This window comes from Typopeltis vanoorti, chromosome 9 (genome assembly GCF_054136105.1).
Source record: "Typopeltis vanoorti isolate ZY-2024b chromosome 9, IOZ_Tvanoo_1.0, whole genome shotgun sequence".
In the NCBI taxonomy this organism is placed as follows: Eukaryota; Metazoa; Arthropoda; class Arachnida; order Uropygi; family Thelyphonidae; genus Typopeltis; species Typopeltis vanoorti.
In genome coordinates this window covers 108,494,069-108,517,077 of record NC_143557.1, presented here as the reverse complement: position 1 = coordinate 108,517,077, position 23,009 = coordinate 108,494,069, and the positions used below count along the sequence as shown (strand labels likewise).

Here is a 23,009-nt window from a genome sequence, read left to right as displayed (position 1 = left end):
TATCCTCCAAGGGTATTAATATTAATATTAATCACCGCATCTCACCGATTTAATCAGTTATAGTCCTTATAATGACTGGCTTAAAGAGGCGAAGCAAGAATGCTTTTCATCTTCCCCGTTATCTGTAGAGGACAGTGTATGGATAAGGTGTTATTCAGCTATTAAAGCTCTGATCATGGCAGCAGAGTAACAGCAATAGCCGAGTCTCAATTAGAACTTCACTGGCATTGCCATCCATTACCCTCCAAAGGTAATAATCACCGAATCTCACGCAAGACGTTACTGACTATAAGGGTGAAGCAAAATGCTTTTATAATCCCTGCTATCTGATAAGGATTGCTGTGTGAGGAAAAGTTTATGAGCTAAGTGTGCCTGAGTGGGTGCGATTTAAAGATCTTCATTTGGAAGTAGGATGGCCTTCGGTCTCCTATATTTGGAGAAGTCTGTTTCATCATAATTTGCTGCTTGTTGCACTAATTCATTTGGATGTGAAGAAGATGCTGAGAAGAACTTTACTGCTGAAGAGTGCAGGAAAGAGTAGATGTAGGGGATATTTGTATCCCGGCGGAACTGGACATTTCTGATATACCATGGTGCGTTGAAGATCATGCGGAGACATTTGTTTTGCACTCTCTGTAGTTTGAGGATATTTGTACTTGAGGTGTGGCTCCAGGCTGGGGACGCATAAGTAATAATGGGTCGAATCATCGACTGATAAAGGAGCAGTTTTATTTTGGTATCCAGCTTGCTGTTCCTATTGATAAGAGGGTAAAGCTGTGCAATGGCTCTTGAAGATTTTGTACATGAGGCTTTTATATATGTGGACTGAAGGTTAGTTTTCTGTCCAGCAGTACACCCAGATATTTGGCTTCTGCTTTCCAGGGAATCTTGATATTAAATATATTTATATGTGGACTGAAGGTTAGTTTTCTGTCCAGTAGTACACCCAGATATTTGGCTTCTGCTTTCCAGGGAATATTGATATTAAATAGGAAGATGTCATCTTTTTAGTTTTCTGTCCAGCAGTACACCCAGATATTTGGCTTCTGCTTTCAGGGAATCTTGATATTAAATATATTAAATAGGAAGGTGTCATCTTTGGGAGATATAGAGTTTTTAGTGAAGAATATGGCAATATGGCGATACTCTTCTGAGGACCGCATCTCCAATTTTCTAATTTATAGAAAATGGATTAAAGAAATAAATAGGTGTATTAACAAATACTTAAGCAGATCAATAAAATCTTCAAAGAAATTAAAGTTTATAAAATATTTATAAATAATTTCTATTACAGTATATTATTTAGGAATTTATTATATTTATAAGTTATAAACTATTTTAAATAAAGCATCGCAAATTATATGCACAAATATGACATCGCTGTTTTAGAATATCTGTTATTAAAATCTAGAAAATTACCTTGTAAAAAAATGTTTATTCATTTGAGCAGTATCATATCAAGTAAACATATCACGAGTTGCATTCAGATTTCAAGTACAACATGTCAATGTATTTTTTAGACACTTACAGAAATAAATAAAATGAAATAAATCTTGTATGTGTCAAGCCAAAACATAAAAATTCATATCTATACATTCTGCAAAATAATAATAATAATAATAAAAATAATAATAATAATAATAATAATAATAATAATAATAATAATAATAATATCAGTATAAAATGAATAAGAATAAATGATATCAATACGGCCTGTGTGTTACATAAATGAAGTTTCTATTGATTAAATTTTGAAATATCATGTTTTAATCTTCATTATCAGTTTTATTATTTAACTAAAAAAATAATTGCGAATTCTATTATGTTCAGTAATTAACGAAAGACTGGATTTCACACTTGGTTTGACATTAATTTCCATTACAAAACTCGTTATGTTTAAATGAAATATTTAAAGAAGTCTTACCGGTTCATTCATATTACAGCCACCGCAAGACTTCGTTATGACGTTCATAATTTTTCTAATTTCGTCGATAAATTTCTTAATCATTTTCAGACAACATGAAAAGGAGTAAACACGTCATTCAAAACTAAAAATTTAAACGTGACACGAACTTTGAAATGCGTCGTTTGAAGCGGAAATTCTCTAATAGCAACTTAATAATCTTCAAGTCAATTTATTAAACAAACTTGACACAAAAAAACAAAAAAGAAATCATCTACGCAATCAAATTTTCCTGTTTACTCTTTTATAATAGCGCTTCCAGTCACGTTTCAATGTGGTAGGTGGCGTGCAAACATCGCATGAGGCGCAACCTGTCGGAACATTTAGTCAACAACTTCGCAGCAGACGACAAAACGAATTGTTGGCAATTGTGTTGCTAAGCTACGGCATAACGACCAAAGAGGTAATTGTGGTTACTTTTTATATATTTCTTCACATTTTTAACGAAATTTTAATTAACTAGTAATACTAGCGTAATTAGAATTTATGAAAGCATATCAACCTCATTATAATACTGTATTTGGGATAGTTTTTAAACTTCTAACTCGTGATGATCTTCGGCTGCAGATCTCGCTGCAAATGCCGCATTATGTTTGCTGTCGGCTCATGGAATGTAGCCCTAAGCATGACACAAAACTTTTAAACCTCAGTAGCAAAATATTTATGGGATTTTAACTTATGAAACTTACTTTTGAAAGGCTTTGGATTGGGTTGTTTACGACGGGACATTTGCAACCAGCGAGTCACCATTACTCCGTCACAGTCTTCGTCACTATACACTGTACTCTGTCTACAGCGTTTGATAGAACCACTAGATAAAGTTGCGCAGAACGGATGCGCAGTGCTAGGACTAGCCTCCTGCATGGCGGCACAAACAAACGCCAGCTTACGAGATCATAAAACGCTGCTGATCGCAAGGAAGATAATGTACCACATTCGGCCAATGGAAGCGTTTCCTGATAAGAATTACTGATCGCATTGATAACCAATACAGCTTTGCGACAGAACGTTCAGCTGAGAATGGCGGTAAAGCGTTAACTTCCTTCTTCCAGCCACTTGTGTGTACTTTTTTTTTTTGTTGTTTTCTTTTACGCGAACCCGTTGAGGGAAAAATGCTTTTAAAATGTTGAACGAGGCCATGCGTGCGGGATAAAGAAAACATCAGTGTTTAAAGGAGTTAGAATTTTCATATCTCTGCGCATTCGGAGTGCTGGCAGACGTAAAGATTATAAACAGCAGACAAATACAACCTTTGTGTAGCGAGTTTCATTAACACAGTAACATCGGTTATCTCACATCTTGCACGCCTCTGATTCTCATTTTATTCGCTCTCTCTCTTCAAACTATTTATTCTTCTAGCTCAGCATATTTATCATTTTATATACATCTATCTCCCCGTTTTTCTTGGTTCATTCGAATCCTTTAACAACATTTCTTCTCTTTTTTCTTCAAGTGCATTCCAGCTTTTTAACAGCTGCTTTATACTAGAGATGTAGATATCGTAAATTTATTATTATTATTTTTTTTTTTGTAATATCTGAAAACTTCAAAATTATGAAGCAGAAAAGGTATTCTATGGAATTTATTCAAAATCAATCATTTATAACAAATCAAAACTAAAATAAATTAGTTATAATATAATAAAAACTTAAATTCCTTATAAGGACTGACGTTTCAAAAATTAAATTTGTTATATTATTATCTTATTATAAAAATGGTGTTGAAATATTTTGCTGTTTTTATCGAAAAGTAATTTAATTAATAATTAATAAATTATACAAAATAATAGAGCAATAAAAAGTTGCAAAGTACTTATTTTTATAAACGCACGAAATTTAAATTATTAAAAATAATATAGTTAATTAAAAATAATTCTGTAAAGTGCCGCAGATAAAAATAATTTGAATCATTTAAAAATAACTTTACATGTGAGAAACAGGAAGTTCTGATTAGAATATTTTTATTCATTTATTTTACGTGCTTTTGCAATATGTTTAGTACCTCTTAGATTTGCATTATTCGCAATATAATACGTCTTCCGTGTCTCGAATTTTAATTAAACTGAATATTTGGGATGTTTAAAATTCGTTGAGTATTTTGAGTACTCAATTGTAGGAATCTTTTACTGACAAAATTAGATAAACATTTTCAAATGGTGTACAAGTATATGTCATATAACTGTATACTAATAATAATTATTATTTATAATAATTATTTATAATTAATATAATTAACAGCTATTGTAGCCTGTTTTTGTTTAGGAGTGTCCCTTATTTTAAAACATTGGCTAACATAACTCAAAAAAGGGATATATATATATATATATATATATATATATATATATATATATATATATATATATATATATATATATATATATATATATTTTTTATTTTAGAAGCGGGAAATAAGTTAGGAAACCCGGGTTACTATTAATAATATATATATAAATATATATATATATATATATATTATTTTGTTGTGGGGAAGGGGGGATGAAGGGGGGGACGAAGGGGAAGGGTTTCCCAGAAACTATACTTAAATTATTTATAATTATTATAAATTATAAATTATAATTACTTATAATAATTAGTATACAAATAAATAATACTAATTATAATTAGTATTATTTATTTTGAAGGAAACAGTGCTGAACCTATAATGTTTGGAATATTTGATATATTATCTCTTGAATTACTTGATTTAATTAAGATATAGCAATCAAAAATTGCACTTAAATGTGTTTTGGTGAAAAGGCCAGGTCAGCTCATGATTGAGGAGTGGTCAATAACCTGCAAGGTTGAAAAACTGATATGGCATTTATAGAGTTTTATAATTCATTAGGCATTCACCATAGGACGGTGAAATTCTTTTATTTTGCCTGTTTCTAATTTATTTTTGAAATATTTTCATTGCAAATTAAACATTTGACCTTGTTCTTCTGAATCTAAAACTAAGCATGATGATTGTGATACCTTACAACGTCCGTCTTCCTATGATTCCTTTCTTAACCCCGTTTTTTTTAAACACGCATTTTGTTAAATATTAACATTATTGAGTTAAAAACATGACTTTTTATGTCTAGATTTATTTCTGATGTCAAATGAGCCAGTCTCCCGGCCCACGAACAATAAAAAGAAACTAGTTGAAATAATTCTCGGTCTAGTTAGCCGGGAGGATGGCATTTTCACCGCAAACTGCAGGTTCTGGTTTCCAATCTCACAGTGGCAAACGATAGATGAATTATCGTTATTTCACACACTGCTTACTGGATGCATAAAGTGGCTTGAAAGAATTCGATTTACGTAGTAGAGTTTCTAGCATCTGTCGACAGCTCCACCTGCAAAAGGTGGAGCTATCCATTTCCACAACACACTCATATCCACAGATCTCCATCATTGTTGATTTACACCTACGTGTAGACCCAAACTTCACTGTGCCGGCATTCGAAACCAAATCCGACGAATTAGGATTTGGTTTCGATTTGATTTCTCCCATAGTGTTCTTATGTCTCTATATTGTGTGTATTATTCCAGTCTTGTTTTGAGGGACGAAAAGTCTGGGCTTCAGGGAGAAAATCGTCACTTCCATGAAAGAACGATAACCCATCATTTGATCGAAAATACCTGATAAGGGTTACTCGTGTCAGACGGAATTCGAATCTGGGTTTGGTTTGAAAAACCCAGATTCGAATTCCGTCTAACATGAGTAACCCTTATCAGGTATTTTGGAGTTACGAGAAATTTGTAATTTTGTCTAAGAACAGATTCCATTTGCTCTTGATGTAAACAGAAGTTTACTCCATTAAAAGGTCAATGATAATGGTTGAATTCCGAAAACAAGCCAGAAATTTATATATAGATCGCACACCTCCGTCTCAACATTCTCTAGGTTAAATAAATTTCAGAACATATATCCACAGTATTAAAGAAATTCAACCTGCAGAAGGTGATCAATAGATTCATTAGATTTCGTGTTATTGTCAACACGCATAATCGACACCTGGGATTAATCTAAATGGATTATGTTCGTTTTCTTCAATCTGATAATTCAGGATTCGCTCAGCAAGAAATTCCACGAGTTAGAAATTACATTGAAATCAAATTGAACTGCTGCACAGAAGTTACTTTACATTTAAAGCTTCTCAAAGAAAGAAATCATTCCACCACCACCCCATTATGAGTCGTAAGAATTATATTACTTGTCCGAAATGTGGAACAGAATGATCCTGGATTGCTAAATGCCTCTCCATGGCTTCCCTCTCCCATAGGTTAGCCTTGATAAAGACATAATTCCCATTTTAATGTTTTCTTTGAAGTTTAACAGTATATTATTGCATAATGAGCGTAAAATATTTTCAACGACAAACACATAGATCATTATCATCCTGCATTTTATATTTTTTTCAATGAAAATTAAAAAAAAAATCACTAAGTGTTGCTAAAAATGTTTTCTCCTGTACGATATCGAGGTGATGACGTCATCAGGTCTATGTTTGACTAGTATTTATTAACTACTTGCCGGATTATTTATGCTTTCCAAACAGGGCGATGCGTAAATCAAAAAAGCAAGCAAGCCTGTTCTTAGGAAACACAGAAAAAGCATCTTGTCATGTTTATTGAAATAATTGACCCTTGCTGGACACGAACATCTAGAAAACAAAAATAAACACTTGCAAAGTATGGTGTTTGATCCTAAAATTCGGATATCTAATTACACTATATTAAAGTTTTAATAATTTATCGAATTACGTCACGAGCAACAATTTCCAACCTTCTTTGCATCATGCGATAAAATAGAAAAACCGCATGAAAAGTTTTTTTGTTTTTTTTTGACTTGACTAGATGGGTGAAGAAAGAATGCGTTTCATATTCCCCGTTATCTGTAGAAGAAAATGTATGGATGGGATAATATAGCGCTATAAGCTCTGATCAGGGAGGAGGGTAACAGAAATAGCCGAGCTTCAGTTAAAACTTTCATTTGCTACAGCATTGCCATCCATTACCCTCCCGAGGTACCCATTTTAGTCGCCTCCTACGACATGCATGGGTTACAGTGGGGCTGGTATGTAAGTAAAGCCCTTTCTAAAAATTTAGACGATCCCCCGGACCACTCCTCACCAGTGGCCGAAAGATCGTCCAACTCAGCGTTATCTTCACTCAGTGACGTCCCCCCCCCCCTTAACTGAGCAGAACCGCTCATATTCCAGGGAAAAGCATCCATCGACAAGGCCCCTCACTGGGCCATGCCGGAGAACACCCTCCCCGGAGACTCAAAATGCTCTCTCATTACAAATTCCCCGAAATAAGTTCCCCTTACCAGGAGCAAAATTTCGGAAGAAACCTAAGACAGCGATACTCTCGAAACTCATCCCATTTTAGTCGCCTTTTACAACATGCACGGGTTGCTTATATAAGTAAAACGCTCTCTAAAAATTAGGACGATCTTTAGACTACTCCATAGTGGCTGAAAGACCGTCCAACTCAGCGTTGGTTCCACTCAGTGACGGGTACCCCCACCACCGAGCAGAACCGCTCCTATTCCAGGGAGAAGCATCCACCGACAAGGCCCACGGCCATGCCGGAGAACACCCTCCCCAGAGACGCAAAATTCTCTCCCAGGGTAAACCCCCCGAAATCAACCCTCCTCCCTCACCGGGAGCAAAATTCCAGAAGAAATCTGAGAGAGAGTGAAACTCTTGAAACTCACCGTCTATTTTAGTCGCCTCTCACGACATGTATGGGTTGCAGTAGCGCTATGCTTGTTCCGGCCATCACACTGTGGGGGGGGGGCATGAAAAGTTGCTTTTGAAAGAGACTATATGTACAATATATAATGTAGAAATAATATTGTGTATTAGAGATGTAGTTGTTAGTTTATTCAAAAACTGCACATATATATATATATATATATATATATATATATATATATATATATATATATATATATATATATATATATATATATATATATATATATATAAAGTAAACATACTTTTAATAATTGATTGTTTAATGTTATTTAATAACTTTATGCAAACTAAAAGATAAATTCTACTTTGACGCTAAGTCAAAATGTGGATGCATTTTGCACAACAGCTTACAGCCGCTGGCTATACACAGCTCTGCTATACTCGAAGCACTTTACATATACAGTACTGCAAATTCGTAGAAGTGTTTTCAATTCTGCATTGTTTTCCTGTTGTTCCAGGCAAAAGAAATTAACTGCTACCTTCTACAGTACGAAAGGACTTTCTTATAGGCTTTAATCTTTATGATCACAAAGTGGAGTAGGTGACTTCCAGTGGTTACCCAACCCATTAATATTTGTTTCTAACTAATATTAATAGGAGATTCTTAAATAATTAACGTTTACTATCATGTTATTTGCAACCTAATCCATGCTCTGAATAGGAAGGAAATAAATGGAATTTTATCAAGATTTACTTATCTGGGTGGTCAAATAGATGTGTTTTTTTATTTACTTTAGCACCAATACACTCACACACTGTATATATAATAACTATCTTTTTCCGTTTATGTCTATCTGATGACCTGTCCTTAATTGGAAATGCCATTTCATTATGTAGGCTACGATACAAACTGGTCGCTTTCAAAATATCACATGCTAAACTTGTCCCTTTTGGAACAAATGTAATGGTATGCATTCTTCCCAAGGAAAACCAGTGATTTTCTTTGCTTCTTTCCTCTGTCGTTCCCCCCACTATTTTTATGTTTCTTTTATTGTGATTTACATATTGGGCTCAAGGCAAAAATGATTATGAAACTATTGGTATTGTTTGCATTTTTAAATTGTATTATTGGTAGAAAGGGGATGTTATGAAAAATTGTTTAAAAAAAAAATCGAAAACTCATGGGTGCTTGCAATCGGTGCCAATACCTAACAGATGTATTAATATAAATTCACAAACAGTGTAATATTTATTTTCAGCACAAAATTATGTATCATAATTCTGAAAAAAATCTGTCCAGAAAAAAAAAAAACGCATTTTTTCCCCTCCAAAATTATCAGTATTACTTGGAGGTGACATCACTAAAAGATATCTGCAAATGATGAGCTCGCTCATCTCCACTAGCCTGAGAAGACATCTTCTAGAGGAAGGGGGAGGGGAGCATTGCAGAGAAGACCCCTTTCACCCTCTTGACTACCTTTTCACTTCCACCACTTAATGCTATTTTTTTTTCCCATCCCAACAATTTCGGACATATGAGTGAGAGACTAGTCACATGGTCTAACATCAAAAATGCTGTTTGAGGATAAAGTACTTAACATAATAAGGACAAATAATATAGCATACCCTTCGAGGCACAGAGAAGGTTTGCCCAATGATCTCACAAAATAAGATAATCTCAACATCAACATCATATCCAACAACATGTAGAAACATGTCCGTGAATCATCTGCACAAAAGTCATTTTGAAAGGAACAGTCAGGGTTAAGGGTCAGGTAAACAGTACTATAAGGAAAAGCAAACGAGTCAAGTGTCTTTGCAGTTATGGCAATTCGTTCATCCAGTGCAGGTATCATATTGTGTTGTGGTGTTTTGTATCCAGGAAAGTAAAGTAAAATAATGGGTGAGCCACAAAAGTCATTGAAATTTTCTTTCTTCAGGAAAATAGCATAAGGCAAAACTCTCACATAGCTCTAAAAGGATGGAAACCAATTATTATTTTAGGAGACACGTACATTGTGATGTATCTATCCAGGACGACTTGGAAAAAGGTATGAAGGATGTAGTCTGATATCCTCGGCTATTTGAAAAGAAGAGTTGACTACGAAATGGATCTCAGTGAGTGTTATATTCTGAAATGCCAAGATGGGGAACTAATACTTGATGATACAAGAGCTGATGGAAGTAAAGTTTTTCTATTAGTTATGAAGAAGCTAAGAGATTTACACCAAAAATGTATGACATTGATAATCATTTACTATTTTTGGAAACTGAATTATCAGCAATTCATATCATGGGGAAAATTATCACTAATCATTTAAATTCATCAATGGTAAAATTAGACCTTCAAGATTTTATCCAATTCGATAAAGATTCTTTATTTTGGGCATTTACAAACATTTTACAAAAACTGTTTGTGTATATTTGCTGACAAAAGAATACACAGAATGTTTAGGGAGGCATGGTGTCATTTCCAGACTGACCACGATATGAAATGTATTGAGCTGTGCTTACCATGGTATCTGATTTAAAAATTATTTTGGGTGACCAGCTATTTTGATGTAATGTAACCAAAACACAGGGAGTAATGAAAATTTTATTCATTGAACTCTTTGGAAAATGTTAAGAGTGTAAACTAAATATTGTGAAATATTTTTAGGTAATTATATGTTTCGAATTTTTCTCTGTGAATATACTTGTAAATAGTATTTCAGCAAAATAAAATATGCAATTGTAAAAACTGGTAGGCTCTAATATAGTTTGTTTTTCATAAATGGTCAGTAATTAATAAATAAGTTTGTATTTGATGCATTTGTAAACTTAAATGAACAAAGATGTGTGTTTTTATTGTTGTGTTTTTCCACAGCAAATTTGTTACTCAGTTTTACTGATTAGAACTTGATATTTAAATCCACAACTTTATTCCTTAATGCAATTCTGTTTAAATGTTTAATTATTGTAAAAAAATCACTACTGTGAAATTAATGCCAGGAATGGGGTGGGAAAAAGTGGTGAAAACTAATATCGATATAATTGATTATTTCAGAAATTGTCTAATGCTACCTATTGACATAGTTTGAGTTATCTGAAAACAATTCGTTCACATAATCTAAAATCTGAACTGTTAGAATTTGGTTGTTTTACAGAGAGGCAGCAGATAATTTAACCCCAAAACGTGACTTAAACTCTTAAAGTTTGGTATATAAAAAATGTTTGTACTCACCAGATAACACAAATACAAATTTTTCCTTTTCCCACAAAAAGTAAGATAAAAACACAACAACAGTATAACAAACAGCATGCGAAAAAATGTCATTGAGTCATCTGTGCAAAAGGTTCGTTTTGAAGGAATGGTCAGGGTGGGGCATATAGTAAGGGTAAACAGTACTATAAGAAAAAAACCATAGTGTCAAGTGACTTTTGACTTAAGGTAATCGTTCGTCCACTGCAGCTGCTGTATTGTGTTATGGTGTTTAGTTTCCAGTAATGTAAAAATAATGGGTGAGCCAAAAAATTGTCTGGAAGTTGCTTTTGTGAAAAGTTTTAATTGGTTAGAATTTTGTAACAGAAAGTTAACATAACATTTAAGATCAGAGCTCATAATCAGTGAAATAATAATAATAATAATAATAATAATAATAATAATAATAATAATAATAATAATAATAATAATAATAATAATAATAAATAACTATTTATTTGTGGTGCCTTATGAAGTAATCTAAGAAGAAGAAGAATGAAGGAAAACGAATATTGAAAATCGACAGTGGGTGAAAAATACGAATTTTCAGTTATCATTGGAATAATTGATTTAAAATTTCTTTTGAATAAAACTTCAAATTTATTTCCTAAAGAAATTTGTATTTCTGATGGAATTATTTTAAGATATGCATTGACAAAATCACCTTGTAGTTGGAAAGAATTAACTGAAAGAGTTAAAAAACAGATTTCTTGGTTAATAAAATATAACCATCAGCTGAAGTGGGAAATTGGTTCACTATCTCTGGTCAAACTAAGAAATTGGATAACACAATCAACATGCAAATATCAAATATTGCTCACCAAAGGAAGAGAAAAATCAAAAACATTAAGAAGGTTGTTAGAGAGACCTGTTCTTGATTTAAATGAAATTGGATGCCCAAAATGTGAAAACATAACGTGTACTTTTAAATGCTTTTGGAAACATAGCGAACGTTTGTGTGATTTTAATAATGCTCAAAAATATATGTATTGGTTTCAAAATAGTAAAATTGTGACCCATAATGTTACTGCAGTAACAAATTCCCAATGATCACAAACGAAGAAACTTTCAGATGAGAGTCACAAACGATTTCAGATGTCGAAAACCACATGATGGCAATTCTGCAACCATTGGAAGAACTTTTGAACAACAGCGCAAAATTAACAATAAGCAGATTAAGGACCAAAAAATAAGATTGTATTTTTCACTTTATTTATTTTCTGTATGTTAGATTAAGTAAATACATTGTAAATAAAATTTTCACTCAAATCAAATATAAATTAAAATGAACAAATTGCGTGTTGTTAATGTGTTATACAAATTTAAGTAAGACTTTTTTTTGTAAAATTTCATGCCACAAACTAACCAGAGACTTTTTTTTTTGGAAATCCATTCAGTGAATTAAAAGTCTTATTTGTTCATGCAAGCTCTCAAATATTTCAAGAAACTCAACTCTTGGAAGCAAATGGAATCGGGTATTAAATTAATAGTCAGAATTTTATTGGAGAAGTTTTCACCTGAAGTCACAATTTTGCTATTATATCTGCAGATACCTCCAACAGACTAGAAAAAACAGTTGTATTGAAAGTAGGACTGTTAGAATTTGATTATTTTACAGAGATTAGATATTAAAAACAAATATGTTGCTAAAAGTCTTGAAAATATTGCTGTAGAAAAAAGGTATCACAGTGTGCAGATAAAATCAAGTGAATCAACATGCATATATCAAAAAATACTCGCCATTGGAAGAGAAAAATCAAAAAACATTAACGAACTTAATAGCCAGACCTTCATTTAAATGATACCAAATGATGGAAACAATATTTGCATGAATTTCAAAACTTTGAAAAAGCTGATGAATTTCTTGTTTGCTATGATCATAAATATTTATTTGAGGGTAAACATTTTTCTTTCTTTCTTTCTTTCTTTCTGAGCTAATTTTCATTTGAAATAAGAATAAGTAATTATTTATTTGTATTGGAAAGAATATCTAATATAATAATTGTGTTAAAAATATATATGTAGATATCTTTACTGTGAAATAAATGTCAGGCCGAGAGGACAACAGTCAATTGGGACAAACGGAAATGAGTTTTATATATTTGAACTGTGTAAAAACCATAGTTTCACTTGTTTTGAAATGTCACATGGAGAAAATCACATGAATTACATGTAAGCACCAGTGGCAAATCATGCACTATGAACATCAGTGCAAATGTGAAATCAGAAGAATAAGAAAAAAATACTGCCTTTTTCACTGTTAGATTCAGTAAATACAATTTGTTAATAATATTCAAATTGGCGACCGGATAAGAGAGATATCTTTAAGATAAGACTTAATGAGAAATCTACAGTGTTGGAAAATAAATTAACATACATTTTATTTATTTTTTAATTTTGCTCAGTTATTCTGTTAGAATATCTAGTTAAACTGAAATTTAAAAGCAAAATAGAGAAAATAACCAATCAATTTGAAAAAAAAAATTATTTCACTTGTCAGAATTCCATACTCTAACAGCAATCGGAATTCGAAACAGAAAATAACACATACCCTCAACAAAATGGCACATAGACTTTCCCACCAAGCTTGGGAAAACATAGCATGAACAACTGTGGGAAAGAATTAATACAGAGAACCAATCGGATAGTAATCAAAATTAAGTAGTCAACTAGCTTTTCTGATTATTTACAGAAATATCTTCCAACTCCTATGTTTTGTGTGCTTTTGTGCTGTGGATATATTTTAGCCCCAGTAACCTATAATGAAAAAGAGTCAATTGCATTTCATATCTTGTGTTCGTGTGTTTTATGCTGTGAATATATATTAAAATCAGCAATTTGGAATATTCAGAAAACCTCGATAGTTTCTAGATGTCCCATTCTGTAAAGAAATGTAATCTTTTTTTTTTTAAACTTAAACATAACAAGTGGTTTCTAATTACAATGACCACTGGTCGTATGTTTGGGTAAGTGCAATTCTAATACTGGATAGTTTTTTTTTTTCATAACGCTGCCACCATATCTAAGAATTCTAAGAACTTTACTCTAATAATTCCCACTCTTTAACAGGAAAGAAATACCTCAAAATGTATTGGAAAATTAGTACAGCCATCTATACCCAACCAAAGACAAAACATTATGACAATGAAGAATGTGTGTCACCCTGGGAAAATTCCAAGATATCTTATCTCAAAAACATCGCCCACAATTCCATAGGCAAACCAAAACACTATGTGATATCACAGAGAGACATATGTTCCCTAGAAATTTTGAAACACAAAACGTCACGATTCCTTATGTCTAAACATACCCACAATGCTTTACGCGAACCAAACACACCACGTGATGTCCCTGACAGAAGGGGGATGGATATCACGTAGGACATCACCAGCGAAATTCCAAACATTCCAAACTTTATCTTATTACTAACCATCACCCATAATGCCATACACTAACCATTCACTTATCTACAACTCATAACAACGCACATCCACGACACGGACATTGCTTCCCCCATTCAGTCTATGCCTATTTTCTTCATAGTATACCTCCAATCATGACACGAATCCTTATTCACTAATATATCTTCCTTTTCCATTCAAAACAATAACGTCACTTATTTACAACTAACAAATGACGTCGTTATCTACATCTGATAATAACAAACATTCACGACACAATTCCTTATCTTATCTTGATCTTGTTCATAGTGCCCCACCAATCACGACACGAATACTTACCTCTACCATCACCGATAATTCCATACGTGAACCAAAACACAAGAACTGAAACCATTGACATATATGCCCCCAAGGAAATTACAAACATCCCAAACTCATGATGTCACACACAATGACGTCATCAAATGAACAACCAGTCATGTCACGATTCCTTATCTTATCTTCATCTTGATCTGGTTATTAGTGCATCCCATACTACTTACATGATCCACTGCTGGATGAAGGCTTTTTCTAAGATTACCCCAAAGCTGTCTGTCAATGTCTCCTTCCACATGTTGCTCCTACAAATCTGATGACATCATCAATCCACCGTAATTCGTGTCGGCGTCGTGGTCGTTTTTTCCTCTGGTGGAATGCAATCCGGTACTACTTTCGTCCATCATTGATCTTGTCTTCGAGCAATATTCCCAGTGCATTGCCACTTTAGATGTTTCAGTCGTCCTATGACGTCAGAGACTTTGGTTTGATTTCTTATCGACGTATTCTTTTTGTGATCCAGTCCTGTGATACCAAGCATATGTTTTTTTTATACTAAATTGCGTTATTCTTAATTTTTGAATTTCCTTTGCATTAAATGTCAATGCTTCACAGCAATATGTCAATATAGGAAGAATACATTGGTTGAAAACTATTCTTGTTTAGGCATAATGGTAGTTGGCTTCTGAATATTGCTTTGCACCTAAACATCATGAGTCTTTTAATTTCGTTCATGGCATTTTGTTTCATTGATATCTGTTGTCCTAATTATACTGTATATAATGATCTACTTGCTTTTTTTCACCATTGTTGATTTTGATTATTTATGGTTCGACGTAGCAATTGAACATAACTTGGGTCTTTTTTAGGTTTATCTTTAGGTCTGCTGTTTTGCAAACAATGTGGAGTTCATGATGTTTGAATATTTCTTCTAAGCATGCTGTGAATAATGTTGGAGATATTGTGTCATCCTCTTTTATACCTCTCTGTATTTCCGCAATAGAGATGTTTCCATTGAAATGAATTGCTACTCTGGCATTGGTGTATGCTGATTTGATGGTCCTGACGTATGGCTCCTCCACGTGCTGTTTTCGTACTGCTTTAAGTATTGCACAAGTTTTTACCGAATCAAAGGCTTTCTAATAATCAAGACATAATGATAACAGGTACTGATTACACCGTTCGATAATTTGTTCTACAACTTTAACATGGTCAGTTGTACTAAGGCCACTTCGGAAGCCTGCCTGTTCTTTTGGATGTGCTAGGTCTAGAGTCGCAGAAGAGCGTATGAGCTAAGACTTTTGGAAACACCGTCTAAGCCACAGATAGTCGACTGATGGGTCGGTAGTTTGTCAGGTCCTCTACTTCACCTTTTTTGTGTATAAAATAAGGGTTGCCAGTTAACATGTTCGAAGTACATCATTTTTCTTCAAACATACTGTAAATAGTTTTGCCAATAGTTTAATCATTTGCCCACCTGCATTTAGAAGTTAAGCTATAACTCCATCCTTTGGATGCTCAAAATAACTTCTTCTGGTAGAATCTGTGGCACTTCAGTTATTTTATAGTTGTCTTCTTCTTCTTCATGGGATTCGTCATCCTGATATAATACTGAGCAAAATTCTTCAGTTCTTTTTTTTCTGTAGTATATCTATCTCTGATTAGTTTGACTACTGCCATCAGTTTATTGCTGTTCATCAACTGTTTTTGACATTTCTTGAGACTATAGTTGTCTTCATCTGTTTGCTGTATGAATTCACAATTGAAGTTTCTTATTTCTTCAGTGATACGCTTCCTAATTGCACAATTCAAAGTATTCAGTTTTATTCTGTTGCTTATGAGCTTGTTTCATTTCTCTTCGTTTCTTCATCAGCTGTTTTGTTTCTTCCGCAATTTTGTCTTGTTTCTGTTCTGTGGTACCAGCTATTTCAAATGAGCATTGCAAAAGGTTTTGGATAATAATGTCATTACTTTCTGATGGATCAGCATTGCCATCTATAATAAGATATTTAAATCTATTGTTTAGTTCGTGTTGAAATATACCTTTTATAATGCTGAGTTTGTGTACGTCTGTGTCTTGCTTTGATCTTAGACATTTTTCGTCTTTCCTTTTGGCAATTTATTTGAATCGTACGGTGTATCATACAATGATCACTCCTAATATTGATAACAGAGTAGTCCTGAAAGATGTTTTTCTTATTGCTGAGGATAAAGTCAATTTCGGTAACTTTCCATTTAGACTTTTCCATGTCCACTTCCTATTGTTATTTTTTCTTGAAAAACACCATAATGTACAGTTTTTCCCCTTGCAAATTCCTTTAGCCTTGCTCCTCTATCATCTCTCATACCATATCCAAAATTTTCCAATGAGCTTTCATCTAATTTTTGTATACCAATTCTGGCATTAAAGTCTCGCATTACAATTTTGAAACGATGTTTTCATTTGTTGTAAAGTTGGGATACATCAAGATAGAAGGCTTCAATTTCTTTATCAGTATGATTTATTGCTGGTATATTGACTGGGATGATCTTGAGAATATATATTTTTGAGATTTGACAAATAACACTTCCTATTCGATCAGATATTATCAAATTCTAATATGTTGTTCTTCAAGTTTTTGTTAATCCTGAATCCAACTCTACTGATTCTTTCCTTATCTTGACCTCCGTAATACAGTATATCAATATTTTTTTAATTGAAGAATTTCGTCACCATCACGTTTAACTTTACACAGTCCAAGAATGTCCAATTTTATTCGCTTAGATGTTTCGTTAGCCCCTTCACTGCTCAGAGTTAAAATTTCAAGGTGTAGTTTCTAATAGCAACGTGATCTGGTCACCCGTGGATTCTTAGCATCCCCCGCCTTCATGTTTGACTGGGTAGTAACAACCTGTCCACCGAGCAATGAAGACCATTTCATTTCTGCTTGATTGATCTTGAAAAAATCAGCCGTAATTCACCAGGCCAGCCCACTGTGGATTGGTGAATCGCAATATTTTCACATGCGATCGAAATCCCCAAAACCACTGGTCTACTGCTCTTTTATCAATATATTCAGAGCTGCTCTGATATACAACGGACGGTAGTCCCGATACATACATATATCGTGGATAAAGTCTATCCACTTGCAATTTTACAAGCTAGGTTTTAATCCATTTTTCCCAAGTAAGCAAACAGACAAGTTAGTCAAGTTTGCGCCTACACGTAGTGCAAGACTTAGTCAACTCGTGGTAAAGGTGGAGTAAGATATGATCACTTTCCTTAGTATTTTTTCCCTAATGCAAAGCACATCCCCTTGCGGAGATGTATGATGTTATGTTTTGCCTCAGTCTTGCACTACGTGCAGGTGTAAACTTGACTAACTTTTCAAGTTTGCGCCTGTTTGCTTACTTGGGAAAGCCTAGCTTATAAAATTGCTTGGTATCTTTAACATCAAAGCTTGATTTGCTTCCTCAGTCTTAAGAAAAGGCTGGTTATATTCCACTAATTCGAGCCCTACCCAAGGGCCTATGAGTTGTGGAAATACTTTCTGAAAATGAAAGCTGTGCCGAACAAAGCGGCCTTTTGCAGCTTCCCAATTTTTAATCCATCTAACTCGAGTGCTTCTAGATGTTTTTTCAATGCTTTAGGGATTGCGTCTAAAGCACCTATTATTATGGGAACAACTTTCGTTTTCTTTTGCCAGATTCGTTCAACTTCGATTTGCTAATCGCGATATTTTGTAATTTTTTTCATTTTCTTTGTCGTCAATCCGACTATCTCCTGGTACTGATATTTCGATAAACTTAACACCCTTGTTTTCACTTTTTTCAACCACCGTGATATATCGGCTGTATTATATATATATATTCGGTTTTGAAATAATGCTGGATTTAATATCCACTTGATTTATGGAATTTTGCATCGCCGAAATGAAGCCTTTTGGCACTTTACTTTAGTAAAAAATTTCTTACAGCTATATTCGGAAATAAATAAATGTAATATGCCCAACTTGGGAACGCGCCTTAAAAAGGAGAAAAAAAACAATGTGTTGAAATGTGTAGATTGCTTTTCACATACGAGTGGGAGGGGGGGGGAGGCTGAAAAGTTCTGATAAACACCTAGAACAAAAATGATAATAAAAATATAAAATAATAAAATTTAAGATATGTTCTTTCTTGTAGTTATATCAAGTGCTCTAATATAATTTTTCTTCTAGGTGTTTATCAGAACTTTTCAGTCCCTCTCTTATATCCTTTTTTTATCTGAATGCAAATTACGATATTCTATATGCATTTTATATACTCCTCATCTAAATTCCTGGCATTTGAAAAACGTGTTTCTTTTCACGAATCTTTCACGTATGAGAAATGTTAATGAGAAAACGGATAAGAAAATCGAAAGTCATCCCAATTCGGCATTGAAGATGTTATGAAAAAAAAAAAAAACTGAAAAACAGAACAAGTTTTAAAATATTGTCAGATCGAAAATCTTAGATGACTTTGGGTATAAAGAAAAATTCTTTTAATAATGTTTCTGTGGTAGCAAAGTAGTATGTGAGGCGCTAGTGACAAGATCAAGATCAAAGATAAGATAAGGAATCGTGACGTCATTAGCTGATAAGATCATTGACATCATTGTGTGTGTGATTCATTGCGTGACGTTCATGAGTATGGAATGTTTGGAATTTCCCCGGGGAAACTTGCTCATGACGTCACGTCGTGTATTTTTGTTAGCCTATGGTATTGTGGGTGAGGATTAGAGATAAGATAAAGTATTGAATCTTTTGAATTTCCCAGGGTTACACACATTCGTCATTGACGTGACGATTAGAGTGAAGAAATGGCGTCAGCATTTAGACATTTTTTAAATAATTAATTACTGGGTATCAATGGTGTCCCCTCACTACCCTCAAGCGCGCACGCACACACACACACACACACACACACACACACACACACACACACTTTTTTTTCCCATATACATAACTCATCTGAATATTTTAATTTGTCTAAACTTTTGAGATCTTAAACTTCATTATTTTTTCTAATTAAATGTTATCTTTATTACAAATTCTAAACAGAATAACTGAGCAAAAAAAAAAATGAATTGTGTGTGAATTAACTGTGATTTCAAAAATATATGTGGTCTTACTTAAATTTGCATAATACATCAACGACACCAGTTTGTTCATTTAAGTTTACACATTTTATTTGACTGAAATATTATGTACAATATTGTATTTTCTGAATTTAGCATACAGAAATTAAATAAAGTGAAAAATACACTCTATTTTTTGTTCCTTAATCTTCTTATTGTTAATTTTGCGCTGTTGTTCAAAGGGGATGATTTCCCATGGTTGCGGAAGTGACATTCACATTCTTTTCTACATTGGTGACACTCGTCTGCGAATGATTATTCATTTGTGATCGTGGGAATATGTTACTGTAGTAAAATTAATGCTTACATTGTTATTTTTTTTAATCTAATACATAAATTTTTGAGCATTGATATAAACACAAAATCTTTGGTTATGTTTCCAATAACATATAAAAGTACACGTTATTTTTTCACGTTTTGGGCAACCAATATCATTTATATCAAGAACAGATCTGCCTATTAACTTGTTAATGTTTTTTTTTTTTTTTCTCTTCCTTTGGTGAGCAATATTTCATATTTGAATGTTGATTCATTTATGCAATCTCTTAGTTTGCCCAGAGATAGTGATAGATCAAAAGTAGCTTTGTAATCTTGAAGCTGAACTGTGTATAGATGTTGATCAACAAGAAGAATGCAAGAAGCTTTTGGTTGTTGAAGACCTTGAAGCTTGAATCATTTGAGCACTTCAAGATTTATCAAAGGAATAAATGAAACGTGGAGTGTCTGTATGAGTTTCTTCAAACCCTTTCATGGCTTTTGTGCAAAAGTGAATATGACGCTTGTTAGGATATCTGTGAAGCGGATATGGCAAAATCCATATTGGGGATGATCACTAATTAATCTGTTGCCTCTAGGTAGTGAGATCAATTACTGATAACCTTTTCCTGGTTTTTGAGAAGCTGAGGTAAGACCAATTGGGCGATAGTTTGATGATTGACATTCATTATTCTTTTCTTTTTTTTGGGGGGGGGGGGAGCTTATATAGGCTTGCCTCCATGCTGCCTGATAGATGCAAGATAGATGAATATGATAATTTGTACCATATAGAATGAATGTTGATTTTGGAGCATATAACTGGAAGAATATCACCGGAACCGAACACCTTGTCGTTATCCTCACTGTTTTATATCTTCCTGGTGTCTTTTTTTTTTTTTTTTGCAAATAATTACAGATGGCATGCAATGAGATGTTCTTGGGGTGATTTGCCTTGATTATCTATAGAAAAATTAAAGGATAGACTGATACTACGAGGGAAGCTTTATCTTTCGGTGAAGCTACAACTGCAATATCTGAATATGTCGGGAATAGGAGCATGTGAGGACAGGCAAGCCAGAGAGAGAGAGAGAGAGAGAGAGAGAGAGAGAGAGAGAGAGAAGAAGAACAAGGCTCAGGCTCAGTTCAAAAGGCTCAGTACTAAACCTAACTCTCATATTGTTGTCTGATAACTGTGTTTCGTTATCGAGTTTGAGCGATGTCAAAGATCGACTGATTGGGTAAACAGCTGAAAAAAAAATGGGATAGAAAAACTTCTCTAGTAGGTGACTACAATCGAAACTATATGGTTTTTCTTTTTAGTCGTCTAGTATTATATCAAGAACGTTGACACAGGGATCCACATGTAACCACTATATAGGGTCGGATTTGTGATTGAGGTTGTTGAGGCTCTAAGCTATAACGTTTTTCTCCAGTAGATAAATTTTAAGTTATCTATTTTAAGATAGAGGCTTCTTATAATGAGAAATTTCATTTGATCCTCTCAATAAGGTGTGGATTTTATTATGGTTCTGATTACACTTTCTATCTTTCTAGGTATGCTGTATGCCAGTTGTGAGAATAGAAGTCAGATATTGTTTCCCATTCCTCTTTCAACATAACTACCATTCCGTCTAACTTTGTTCGACTTATTACTCTTGCCTGAATCCTACACTTCAATTCATCTCAAAAAATAGTTTTAAAAAAAAAACGTTATATTGGGTTAAGATTATGATGACCATGAAAACGATGAAAACTTACACTTATGGTCTGTAGTATTAATTAAGATGGTTAGTAATTAATTAAGATGCCTTATGCACAGCTACCCTTTAGGTTTTTATAAGAATGCACTTCTGTACTTATTATTAACTTTATTACTAATGTCTTCATTAACCTAAACAGCTATAAACCCTTTTAATTCCTATGTTTCCACATCAGACTTCGATATTTCCGCATACTGGCATTCCAAGCACTCCTTTTCCTCGATTGAGTTTCCTGCATTTTCGGGCTATTCCATCTCGCCTTCCCATTCTCGGGAATGGACATCCTGCGATGACATCTTTTTCATAGTCTGTATACTCTCCTTCCGCGTACTGTTAATATACAGGGGTGGTTCAGAGGTGGGGGGGTAGAGAACACCAAATCAACCATATTCACATAGGAAAGCATGACCGGAAACGCCACCCAAAAGTGATAGGTGGCGCTGTTCGCCAGCGCTCCAGGTGAGCAATTGGGGCTTCCTCATTGAAGCTTTCGACGTCGTACGAAGAACATGCGTCGTTTAACGAACACTGAGATAGCATACATGCACCTCCTTTAACATATTCTGTATCCAACTACTATTGAACTGTTCAGTTATGCCTAATAAAGTTTTTTACACTACTTACTGCCTTGTGTTATTTCTGTATCTTTGTGTCCCTGTTAGTACCTTCCGGTGGCGTTTCCGGTCATGCGTTCCTATGTGAATATGGTTGATTTTGATGTTCTCTACCTCCCCTCAAAGTTTGTACGTGGAATTTTGAACCACCCTGTATAGATATGTATTGGATTGTAGGGTATACAGTAATCCCTCGATTAATGCGCCCCCGATTAGTGCGTCATTTTTTTTTTCGATACCCAAATTCTATTAGTGCTCCTCTAAAATTCGATTAGTGCGCCTATATACATCTTAAAAATAAATGTTACAGATTTTAAAATTTTTCCATCTATACATTTTTATAGCTAACTATTTTAAAAAAATCACTCAATAATTTAGTTACCTATTTAAAACATTTTACAAAGTTATTTTTAATGGCATACTACACTACTTCCATGTACACTATGGATACTATGTTCCAAATTTTTACCAAGAAATACAACTTCTCTCATACAACCTATGGACCTGGGGATTATCGCAACCTTTAAGGCATACTACTTGAGAAGAACATTTAAACAGGCAATAGAAGCAACATATGATAAACTAAATATTGTGAAATATTTTTAGATAATTACATGTTTCGAATTTT

General features: G+C 33.7%; 1 protein-coding gene and 1 long non-coding RNA gene across 2 annotated transcripts in view; one reads left to right on the top strand and one right to left on the bottom strand.

Annotated features, from left to right (window-relative positions):
* LOC150103406 (zinc finger protein ush-like) overlaps positions 1–3,009 on the bottom strand; it is a 105,754-nt gene extending 102,745 nt beyond the window's left edge. Inside the window, exon 1 of the mRNA XM_090398145.1 lies at positions 2,653–3,009. Coding sequence (XP_090254271.1) covers positions 2,653–2,827 — 175 coding nt within the window. The 5' untranslated portion in view covers positions 2,828–3,009. The remainder of the gene's footprint in view (positions 1–2,652) is intronic.
* The window catches only part of LOC150103405 (uncharacterized), a 52,429-nt gene continuing 31,730 nt past the window's right edge, over positions 2,311–23,009 (top strand). The window contains exon 1 of the long non-coding RNA XR_016548837.1: positions 2,311–2,366. This is a non-coding gene — a long non-coding RNA (uncharacterized LOC150103405). The remainder of the gene's footprint in view (positions 2,367–23,009) is intronic.